The 12,537-nt window shown below is 40.3% G+C and overlaps 1 protein-coding gene across 3 annotated transcripts in view; it reads right to left on the bottom strand.

Annotated features, from left to right (window-relative positions):
- RAPGEF5 (Rap guanine nucleotide exchange factor 5) overlaps positions 1-12,537 on the bottom strand; it is a 151,656-nt gene that overhangs the window by 116,540 nt on the left and 22,579 nt on the right. For 2 of the 3 annotated variants that reach the window (XM_042888226.1, XM_042888227.1), the window contains exon 1: positions 330-441. In XM_042888226.1, coding sequence (XP_042744160.1) covers positions 330-348 — 19 coding nt within the window. In that variant the 5' untranslated portion in view covers positions 349-441. Of the gene's footprint in view, positions 1-329; positions 452-1,464; positions 1,572-2,623; positions 2,675-12,537 lie in introns of those variants that run through there. The other variant, XM_042888225.1, reaches the window with a different exon arrangement.

Here is a 12,537-nt window from a genome sequence, read left to right as displayed (position 1 = left end):
TGAAAAACCAGAAAGGATGAGGATGAAAAAATAAATAAACAAACCAGAAGAGACACGCACACTAATTGCAACTTGGCAATAGGCAATTATGTTTACAAAAGGATAAGTAAGGAACTTGCCTGAAAAGAGAGATCCATCTTTGGTATTTATGAAATAAAAGGTTCACGGAGGCAGGCCTACCAAGCAGGTAGTAAAATAAGAAAGTGTAGTAATTAAAAATTGACCTGCTTTTTTTCCCCCTTCTTCCACTCCCACAAAAAATGTGATTATTACTCTATGCAGAAAAAGAATCAATAATATTCCTTACTTACAAATATTGTCACACTGACCTGATAATATAATGCCCATATCCAGAAGCAGCTGCCACACTCCAACTGCAGTAGATCTGCACTTAACAAAAGGGCAGTGCTCCAACAGCCAGTCTACCAGTTCTGATCCAACACAGCTTCTCCTGAAAACAGACAAAGCATTAATGTAGTATAAGAGTCAATGTTCAAATGCTGTTCTATAATAGAGGTTTCTTTAGTTTCATAGAGGTAATCCTCTTGCTCAGCAGAGCAAGCCCTTTGTCTCAATTACTGCTTTTTGCAACCCTATTCACCTCAAGGAATGAAATTATTCTGGCATGTCTCAGCAGAATGCCCCCAGTTACAATGATGAAACTCGTGTCACATTAGTAAGTTCCCTTACGTACCTAAATCATACCTAAATCATGTGGCAACCTTCACAATATAGAATATTTTTATCAATTTGTGCTACATACAGATAGTCATCTGGAAATGTGTAAGAGCTACATAAGATCCTGAGCCTAAAAGCTGGATCTTATTATATTTCAGAGCAGTCATAAGCAATACAACCAAACAATATCTGTGTAAGACCTTGAGTGTTGCTCTAGGAAGTGCTTCATCTTCCATATGATTGGGAAAATTCTCTTTTTAATTCATTTTGAAAAAAAAATCATGGCTTTTTCTTAAATATATATACACAAATGGCGTTATAATAGCAACACATATTTTAGTATAATTGAAAATAGGAGGAAGCAATTATTCCGTAGTGTAACACAAACTGAAAAATCACTGTACTACAGAAATATTCCATAAATTATATGCAAAAATCACTGTGTACATAAATCCTAGGAATCTAATTAACTGCTTCTACAACATCAGATCAGGGTTGAATCTAGCATTCTTTTCAGCAAGTAACAAACAGGGTTGTATATGAATCTATAAGCAATAAATTCATAGACAAGTCAGGCCACTGCTGCTTTCTGACACCTGAAAGTGTAACATGAGGAAAAAATGTAAAAGTACATTTTTTAACAATTAAATATATGTATATATTTGTAACTTCTTGGTAAATCACACAAGACCTTACGCTCAGAATTTAATTTCTTATCAAATCAGGACATGGACAAATGTAAGTAAAAGCCAATCCAGTAGGTTAAAATGAATGACTTCAGGTTACCTGCAAATTCCAGTAAGGTACACCCTGTCTTTAATCAGATCAGAAGCTTGTAGTGTAAAAATATTCCTGAGAGCTCTCCCAGCGCAGGAGGAACTTTCTCCATAAATCTGAATGAAAAGAGAAATTGGGAAGTGTGACAAATAGGGATTTATTCCCATTGTAGCAAAGTCCTTTTGGCACGGCCTGCTCCCTCCTTCTGAGTAATGCCTTCTCCCTCGGTAAACGACAAACAAACTATCAAAGCTTCATAGGAAATGCACCCCAACTTCTACCATATCCAGTCTTATTACTAGCTGCAGATGCCCCCATGAGCTGCAGATATGTTCAGAGTAAAACAAATGTTATTCTACAGAGTCAGAATGACTATTAACCTTTAAAAAAATCACAAACACAATCATAGTTATTCCAGATGTATGTGTATTTAATAATTTAATACAAATTAAAATGTCGTTTCATGCATTGTTGTTTTTTTTTTCTTTTTCTTTTTGTATAGAAACTTTCAAGGCACAGTGTGACAGCTACAGGTCAGTTCCTCTGTACCTTGATACAAGAATGCATGCAAGTTTGGGTTTCCCATGCCTGATTTTTGCTTTACACCTTAAGGCTGTAGATGGGTCTATCAAAATAGGACTTAATTCCATCTTCCATGAAAGCACGTTTTACTTGGGTTCTACACGCTACTCCTTGCTGATAAATTTAACTTAGGCATACGTGGTCACATTTCTGCCCAGTCCCAACAAACCACAGTGGTAATAAAAATAACTAACTTGAAAGAAAATCAATATCACAGTTTCATTTCTTTCAGTTCATGTGTTCTTGGATCTTTCAAAGAAGATAAAACAATCCTTTGGCATTAAAGTATTGTGAGATGTAAAAATAAAGTTCTCACTCTGAAATACTGCAAAACTAAGTTAAGTCATGGGAGTAGCTTAAATGGCTAGGAAGCAAGTGCACACCAGACTTCACAGCTTGGCTGGAAAACTCAGTAATAGAAATAAACAATTTCTAAAACATCCAGATTACAATACATTAACTGGATTTAACAGCAGGCTACTTCCACAAGCGTCTTCAAAGCTACGGTGAAGGGGTTGAAACAAAGCCAAGATATTCCTAGTACATTGTTTCATGAAGTGGAATCACAACGAAGCTTGACACGTACCTTGTTTGAAGGAGTTTCCAGGTATGGATTTGAAATTCTTCTGGACAGTGTCTGTAAGACAGTTTGGTAGAACTTTAGTTCAATATTTTTTATTTTTTTTTTAATACACTTATTTTAGCTGCTGAAATCTGAATAAGAATTTATCAAATCATTTGAATAATCTAACTGAAGTTTCAAACTAAGATGTTTGATATTAGGGAAATGGGTAGGTAAAGTCACTTCTGTATTTTTAGCTACATTTCTTCTCAATCTGGAAAAGAAAATGAGCAATAAAAAATTCTGTAGAAAAGATCCTATTATTTGGGTCAGAAATGGCCAGAAATGACAAGGAAGTGTTACAAGACAAACCTAAAAATCTCTAGGGTGAAAAGACCATCATGAAAGCAGTATGTAGCAGAAGAGGGAAAGTGTAATTATGTTTGCCCTAACATCTCTTCAAACAAACTTTATCAATTCAGTAACAACACCTCAGGGTCACAGAACTTCAAGGAATATCACTCTTCTTAAATTAAACTCTTAATTACATGAAAACACTGCCTTGTATAAGGATAAACGGGGAATCAAAAGGTGACTAAGAAGGAAGAAGCACTGCTGTAATACACACCAGCATTATCTCTGCCGTGCCACATGCTGCACTGGTAACAGCATCTCAGAAGATGATGCTCCAAAGTAAGAGGAGATTCTAACAATGATAGGAATAATGAAGGACTTGGATACATTATGAGATGAGATGAAAAAGAAAAGACTATGACCTTGCAAGGGAAAGATTACAGGAGAGATGCCATTATGCAAAATGATGAAACAGTGCAGAGAAAAGATAGAATTCCTGTTCTCTTTATTAATGTGATACATATAGTGTGAGAATAACAACTCATACAGTGAAATTAGAAAGGTTTCATATTTGCAAATACAGAAAGGAAATAGAAAATTAACTCTGTAAGAAAATGCAATTGCCAAAACCTTACTGCTGTTTAACAAGGATTGTGGATTGAAAGTTACAAAATTAAAAGTAGATTTTTAGGAGGCAAATAGGGATAAGCATCTATACTAGAGTCAGGTTATCTCATCCATAGTTGCCACATTACTTCCACATCTTGCCAGTGTTAAAAGACAAGATATTGCCTACTCCGCTGTTCACTGGCAATTTCTATCTCACTACAAGCTATACAACACACGAGCAAACACTGCCTAGAAGAAGCTGGAGCAAAAGCAACCGTGCAGGTGCACTGGCAGAACAATGATAGGACTGTGCAGTGCTTGCTTGCATTAGTCCAACTTGCAGACCAGGTAATCAATTCTTCACTTTGAGAAGGATCCAATTCACATGTGGGATGCTGTAAGCACAAGAAAATAATCCTTCTCACACTGTAAGAATTACAGAATCCATATTTCAGTACTACCATCTGCTTTCTCACCTCATATTTCTGGAAATGTATTCTTACAAAGGGAAGGGAAGCAACAAGGTATGACAGAAGTATCTGTTTACAATTCCATGCCCATCACAAATGTTAGCATAGTTCCATGCATAACAGCAGCTCCATACAGAAATACTACAACATAAGAGCTTCATTTCCCTCGCCTATACACAACAAATATGTTGTAAGACCACAACATTGCCTCCAGTCCCACTTAACCTTTCTAGCAGGCATGTCATTAACACCTCGATGCTGCAACAGCCTTACATACCAACAGTTCAATTGACTTGTGTCCAAGTGTTTCATTCAACAAACCTCCCTTACTACTGCAGCACAGCCCAAGTTTAGACATCGCTGTGCCCCTTCCCACTCAGTCCCCAGGATGACGTTAATGCCAGTATCATCAGAAAGCCAATTCCAGTGATGTTGGTGGGAGAGAACTCGCCTAATTCCAGGGAGACCAGCATTCCTCTTTTGGCAGGATGAATTTGGAGTTAGCTTGGCTCCTCAAACTGGATGGTTCTGTGAGGGAAATAGTGGCACTGGGAGAGTTAAGGACAAATGTGAAAGCAAAAGGGAAGGACAAGAACAGAAGACTAGAAGTACTGGGTTCAAATGGGAACATAAGAGCTGTAGGGGCAAACTCTAGTTTCATGAGGTGAAGTGAGTAAAGTCCTCCACCAGGCTTCCACTGCTGGCCTCATGCCTTCTGTGCCACTCATCTACCCTGTTAGACTCCAGCCCAGCTCACTAATGAGGGAGGAGCAACAAACTCAGAGAAAAACAGAGACTGGAAATAAAGTCACACTGTTAAGATGGATCTCAGAGGGTTGGGTGAGCTCCAAAGCCAGTGTAAGGCTTGATAGGAGAGTCAGTAGAGACGAGGAGGAGGACAGAGAAGAGCAGCACAATGTCCTCAGCCTGGCACCAGAAGCCTGATCAGTTCAAAGACAAATCTGTACAGGCACCAACACAGAGACACACGTTTGTCCAGCGATGCCCCACAGGGGCCTGCTGCAGCCCTCTGAAGGCTAATTTTGGATGGAGCTGGTACACTTGCACTTCAGCATCTCAAAACAGACAGAGAGCAAGAATAAGACACAGATTACCCCCCTTTCCAGTGTTTGCTGCCTTAGCCACCAAGGTCTTGCTAAGGCAGCACACCCCAGGGGACACTAATTGCATGCTGTGAAGTGAAAAAGCATGAGGCTGCAAAACTCTTTCAACTTACAGTGAAACATTCCTTTGGGCTGCACTTAACTAAACCCCACACATAACTGTACACACATAAAGTGAAAAAGAAGTAGGTTTAATGGCAGCATCTCTTTTTCTCCAGACTACAGAGGATCAGAGACATAAGGAAAATTGAACTCACAGTGCCCACTTTGGCACATACTCAGCTGTTAGATGATAGCTGAAGCTACAAATTACTTCCAAGGAATGTGTAAAAAGCCATTCAGGCTGAAAAGAAGTAATGCATAAAATGTTTCCAGTTTATCCTTCAAATCACACAGGGCTCAGGTGCCCGGCAGAGAGAAGTATTCACAGTCCTGAAGAATAGGAGGGCAGGACAGCATAACAGCTTCTTTTGGTGGTATCTGGAACTCAGATAAGCTCAGAGCAAGCATTAATCACAGCCTAAGAGAACATGCTTATGCATGCCAAGTAGGTATCTACCGACAGAACATTTCTGCAAATACAAGAAAATGGAACAGGACAAGGGGTAACGGCCGGAAACTGCAGCATAGGAAGTTCTGCACAAATGTGCGAAGGATCTTCTTTACAGTGAGGGTGACGGAGCACTGGAACAGGCTGCCAGGGAGGTTGTGGAGTCTCCTTCTCTGGAGATTCTCTGGAGAGTTCAAGACCTGCCTGGATGCCTACCTGTGCAACCTGCTGTAGGGAACCTGCTTTGGCAGGGGGGTTGGACTCGATGATCTCTGGAGGTCCCTTCCAACCCCTACAATTCTGTGATTCTGTGAAATTGCATATGAGAGCCACAAGCCCCCCCAAAAAAGTAGAAGCGGTATTCTGGAATAGAACAGAAAAAAAAATGATCTTTCTTATTGATGCTGAGGGGGATGTGCCACTCCTTTCTGAAGGTATTTGGTAAATACAAGCTGTTCTTCCCACTTCTACCACAAACAAATTCAAAATACATTTGTAAATAACTCCTGGAATGAGTCATAACATGCTTTTAAAGCAAATTCGTGTCATCAAGCAAACAACTCATCTGTACTGAAAACCACTTTGGAACAGCCGCTGCAGCCCACACCACAGCCCACGTTCCAGGCCCGGCTTCTCCCATGCCTCTGTGCCAGTCTGAAGAGGGGCTGTGCTAAGCCAAGAGGTGGGCAGAGAGTAGGCATTCCCATTCAACCTCAGGATGGGAAAGGAGCTCCCCCAGGGTACCAGGAGGGCTCTCCTATGACACACGAGTGGGGGATATGCCAGCATAAGGACATGCCTGCATGAGACAGAAGACAGCGGGGACAGGGCCCAGGAAGAGGTTCTGGAACAGCACTGCTAGAATTCAAATCTGTGTACACCACAGATAACACAGTCCAAAATTGGGAAGAACTACAAAGGATTTTACAGCAATATTTAAAACATCTAGAAACACAGGGAATAGAGCAGTGGTGTTAACAGAACAAATGGATTCAAGTAAAGTGACCAGAGATTAATTTAAGAAAAAACAAACAGAACACCCTTCTTTCCAATTCACAGGATCATTTCAAACACTCCAAGCTAGCCTTTTAAAAGCAGTAGCTAATTTAATGACTGATACTTTCGAGCAAGGTCTTTATCTGGGTTTAAATAAGTACTGCATCAACAGGACAATTATTTTTAAAAATCTTGGGAACCTCTCCCATTACTTAGCACGCAGAACTATTTGTGATAATATTTTAATATGAGAGCACAGTCTGATTTCTGAAAGGTTCAAAAACAAAGTTGCCCACAACATACCAGGCAACATGCAAGGTATACTAACGAGAGCGCTTTGGCCTTCTTTTGAAAGATCAAGCAAGATCTGAGTTAGTTTTTCACTTAGCAGAGCATTGAATTGGCTTTACTAAAGCAGTTCAATCTGCATTTACTAGAAAGTGGTTAACATTCTAACCAAGGGATAAGTACACTACAGAGGGTGTTCTCAGACATGCTTTCTGGAGATGCATTTATATTTTCTCCTAGTTTTCAGATCTTGGATTCTGATTTGGCTTCATCTCTGCTTCAGATAATGTTGCCTCCAGGTTGCTTGTGCTCTCCCTGCCCAAGCTGTTCCAACAACTGCTGATATTTCTGCCACTGCCAGCAGTGCAGTTGCATAGCATCAGTGATGCTCCATACATCTGCTAGCAATTTAATCTTCATCATGCTCAGAAAGACACAGAGCAACAGTGCTTGGAGCTCCAATTTAAGTGCTTTTCCCCCATGGGGATTTAGTACGGTGGCAGCAGCCAGCAACCTGTCTGCACTAGAAGTCACACTGCAACACCACAGAAGAGGCCTTAAAAATAATAGGGAAATAATAACTTCAGCTACAATATTCAAGTGTCTTGTTTTTCTTCTAAGAGCTTCAAGTATCTCTGTGTAGCTAGCAAGAAAAGAAAGCTTTGGCAAAAATAGGGAAGAATTGTTTGTTTTTAAACTAAGATTGTAAAATATTTAAAGGAAGGAATAAGGGGATTTGTTTTAAATCTCAAAGAAATAAGGGCAGGCAGAATCAGAGATCTCCCCTTCCAGCAAAGTGCTTAAGCTTCCACTCCAAGTTTTTCAAATAATTAGTTTCTTAACCGGCTGTGTTACCAAAATGGTGCATAATGCTATGTCAAGAGCTTCCAACGTACAATCAAACTTCACCTGTTACAACACATTTGTATATATTTGCCTATTTGATCAGGGCATAATTTGCAAATACAGCCATTACCATTTTAACACTGATAAGTAGCTCTCAGTACATTTTTACGTATGAATATAAGAAAATAAATGCTTACAGTTTCAGGGCACTACCACTATATCCCTGAAGAATTTTCTATAGTACTTCATGCATTCCAAATTGGATTACTTGGTATGCTTAAAATTAAATAACTGTTCCAGCACTGTGCTCTATCAGGGCTTATTTCCCCAAATATAAATAGCCTGCAAGAAAATCATCACATTTTGAAATGCACGCGGTGCAGCACAGGCTACCTAGTAATGAGACCATCACAATTCCCTGACTGGGGGATTTCTGCAAATGTTCAGCACCTGAATCCTAAATTGCCTAATGTGACCACCAGGGAAATCATGCATTCTGATGGATTCCCAAAAAGCATTTAAGCATCCAAGCCTTAGATATACTTTCACAGGTATGCATGCTGGAGAGTTCTCACCTTCCAGCCACGAGAGAAAACATACATTAAAAGATCAGAAGCAAAGCTGAATCCAAATTCACATTCAAATGCAGTCAGATGTTTGTTCTTTTCTCCCTCCACTAATCATTCAAATCTAACAACACAGTTGCTCAGAAAAAAATAAAAAATAAAAAAATCCACCAGGGGTATTTACTTGATTTCCCTCAGGCTTCTCTCCCACTCCACACAAATGAAAAAGTAATTATTTTTTTTTTTTCCTAGACAGATTTCTTTCATTATGAACCCTAAAACTGATAATGCCCTAATAACGATAGAAATGACTGAAAACATTACAACTGATGAAAGTCAGCAAGTTTTTGTCTTAGATAAAAATTTACTTGATTTGCTACAAGCAAACAGCTAAAACAATTAGCGAGTTTCCATTTCCAGTCCTGGTCCAAAAATGAATTCTGGCACAAAGCAGGACTGCAGCTTCCTGACATACTCTGCCCACTGTGCAAGGTAAGAAGGCAACAATCTTTGCACGAGTAAATACTCATTTATTCCAAGTTCTACGTCATTCCAGGCAAGAAGTGGAGGAAGGGAAAGAAAATCAGTGCACAGTTTGGATTACTGCTTGGCAGGACAAGGGGAAATGGTTTGGCAGTACTAGGGAAATGGTTTTAAGTTGAGGGAGGGAAGATTTAGGTTAGATGTCAGGGGGAAGTTCTTTACAGAGAGAGTGGTGAGGTGCTGGAACAGCTGCCCAGAGAGGTTGTGGATGCCCCGTCCTTGGAGGTGTTCAAGGCCAGATTGGATGGGGCCCTGGGCAGCCTGGTCTAGTATTAAACGGGGAGGTTGGTGGCCCTGCATGGGGCAGGGGGTTGGAGATTCATGATCCTTGAGGTCCCTTCCAACCCTGGACATTCTGTGGTTCTGTGATTGGCCACCTTCAAATTTTTGCATTTGACATTGGACACATATCTTATTTCTGCATAAAAATCCTATAGAAGTGCTGTGCTTAACAGATGAGTTGCTACTGCTGTTTGGCAGTGGCTGCATTTAGGGAGTATTGTCACGAATCCCAATCTGTTTCCATGTGACAGCAGATTTTTGCTCATGGTTGCTAAGGCACAGCAAGCAGAGTTGGTTCTGCAGCTAGCTGACTTTCAGCAGATAGCGTTCATATGAAATGTAGAATACATCTGACTTTCTGCCAAATGATATTCATAGCAAGCAACCTTCCCCCACTGTTCTTCTGAAAACCCACCGTCAAAATCCATATGGATAATAAAGAACAACCAACAGCATAGCTCCCCACATTAATATTTATGTTAGATTCAATATAAAACTTTTTACAAAGGAAATCATTTTGATCTTAAATCTCATATACTGGGGTGTAGCAGAAGAAGGTCAGAAAGATATAACATGAGAAATCTGCATTCAGCAGAGCTTGGAATTTAGAGTTCCCAGGTGAGACCAAAGAGCTCTTTGGAGGCACCACAACAGGCCATTAGGAAAGAAAACTGAGGAGTTTGCTCTCACCTTTTCTGTATAAAAAGAACTTGCAATGAAGCTGAATGAGTTATTTCACAGAAGGGATGCCTACTAATCACAGCTCGTTCTTGCCTCCCCCAAAACAGGAAGACAACTGAGAAAATGGCTGACATTTCTAAATGCAAGGAACGCTCTTCAGGTTTACGCTTATATCTGAGACAACAGTCATTAAGGCAACATGTTGGAACGTGTTCAAAGGAGGGCAACAAAGCTGGTGAGGGGTCTGGAACACAGGCCATATGAGGAGAGGCTGAAGGAGCTGGGAATGTTCAGCCTGGAGAAGAAGAGGCTCAGGGGAGACCTCATTGCTCTCTATAACTTCCTGAAGGGAGGTTGTAGTGAGCTGGGGGTCGGCCTCTTCTCTGGTGTCATTAGTGATAGGAGCAGAGGGAATGGCTTCAAGCTACAGCAGGGGAGATTCAGGCTGGACATGAGGAAGTATTACTTTTCAGAAAGGGTGGTCAGGCACTGGAATGGACTGCCCAGGGAGGTGGTGGAGTCACCGATCCTGGGGGTGTTCAAGGAAAGGCTGGGTGTTGTGTTGAGGGACATGGTTTAGTGGGAGCTATTGGGAATAGGTGAACGGTTGGACTGGGTGATCTTGAAGGTCTTTTCCAACCTTAGTGATTCTATGATTCTATGTTTAGAAGCATCTTTATATTTTCCAGGATACACCAACCTAAACACAGGTGAATGTCTTTATGCTTCAGACAAGACTTTTTTAGTTAATATTGCATAAGGCCCTTCAAAACTTTTAAAGCCTTCATATTCTAGCAAAGACAGTAATTCAGTGCATCAAAGACAGTTTTGTCTGCAATACCTTTCTCTCTACCCCAAACAATTTAAGAATAGGCAAGGAAGGGAAAAGAGCTATAGAAGAAGATAGTACAGAAGGATGGGTCAGCCGTTCTCTACCCTCTTGCCAGTCATAGCACAGGAGAAAAACCTACAATAAATCCAGCTTCAGAAAGAATCTACACATCCAGAACTCTCTGATGTCTCCAATGAGTGCCTCCAATGCATTGCAGGATGCTGACTCTGAAACCAGATCAGTTCTAGAGAAATGGAGGAGCAGTGAACTGCTGGAAGGGAGTGGCTGGGTTGGACAAGCTTCATAATCCCTAAAAAAAAGGAGATGACCACTCTTGTGCTAATGATGCATTTCCACAGCCAGATTAAAGTACAAATGAACAAGGTTGCTGACAAGCAGGTCATGCCTCTCCTACATCTCCAGCTGCTCCTTCTCATTCCTCTGCCTTAGGCCACCTCCTCCCCCTGCCACTCCTCTGCCTTAAGCCACCGTGTTAATGAAACCACATGCTCAACCAAACCAAAACACTAATAGCTTAAAACTGGTTTAATGAGAAATGATTGACTTCAACCTAGATTATTTCCCACTGCTGATGCTAGCAAGACGGGTGAGAGGGGCACAGGCTGAAGCAGTGGGATGAGGAGGGAGGCAGGAAGGGACAGCTGAGCTCAGAGGATGCACTTGTTTACACCACGTTAAACTGTTCAAGGAACTATGTCTAATAAATCCTTTGTGTCTTTGCTCTGTTAATGCAAAAAGGAAGTTAACTATACCAACAAAAAACAAGACAAAATTCACAGGTGTTGGAGTGCTAGTAATAGGGAACGTGACCTCCCACCCACAAATTCACGTGAGCACATCAGCTTAAGAAAAACAGAAATCCCACCTCATTTAATTCCACAGACCAACTGTAAACTAAGCAGGCTAGAAGCATAGCTTACAACTTAGAAAAAGAGCTTAAACGCGTTTGCCGTTCTTTCTTATAACAACATTATGAATATTCTAAACTCATACACTAATACTTACAATTAGAATGGCTTTTAAATATGAAAAAGCAGAAATAATCAGAATTTTACTGCTTTTATCATATTTTACACAACGTGAAAATATACAGAGCATGTTTAGACTATCTGCCTTCCTCCATTAAGCTAACTAGTTTGCAGTTTCGGTCACATCTTTCCTGAAGATACCAAAAAGCTTCCCAATGCATTTCACTCTTCCTTGCTGCCAACATATCATAACCAAGCAGCATACTCCCTTTTTTCAGTACAAAACAGGCACCGTACAGTAAAAAATTAGCAATATTGCTGCATTTATTTTTCTTTAAACCTCAGCACTTAAGTTTAGTAGATGTTGTTTTTAATCTACCATCATGTTTCTGACCATCAGCATTTGGTTTGGTTTCAATTTGGAGGGTACCATAAAAGAGCATACAAAAGTACCCACAAAAGGTGGGTATTTTCTCATGACTATGAAAACACACCTTTAGAAATATTGATTGTTGCATAATATGCTATAATTTGATATTAGATTATTGGGAACTTCCAAGAGAACACGCACAGTAAATAAACAACGTTCTGAGCGACAGGTTACAACTTCTTTTCACATAAATCTAAATGAAGATGTCAACAAAACAGTGAAGAGAGATGAGGAGTGGGAAAACGTGAATTGTCTGCATATGCAGAGCTTTTCAAAGTCTCTCCACTGGCACATCTCTTGGGCTGCCAGCCAAATACTTTCTCATGACAGGAAAAAGGAAAAAAGGAAAAAAGGAAAAAAGGAAAAAAGGAAAAAAGG

The sequence above is a fragment of the Lagopus leucura genome, unplaced genomic scaffold (assembly GCF_019238085.1).
Source record: "Lagopus leucura isolate 7727_CA_CO unplaced genomic scaffold, USGS_WTPT01 Super-Scaffold_100157, whole genome shotgun sequence".
NCBI classification, from domain to species: domain Eukaryota; kingdom Metazoa; phylum Chordata; class Aves; order Galliformes; family Phasianidae; genus Lagopus; species Lagopus leucura.
This window is presented reverse-complemented; position numbering and strand designations above follow the sequence as displayed.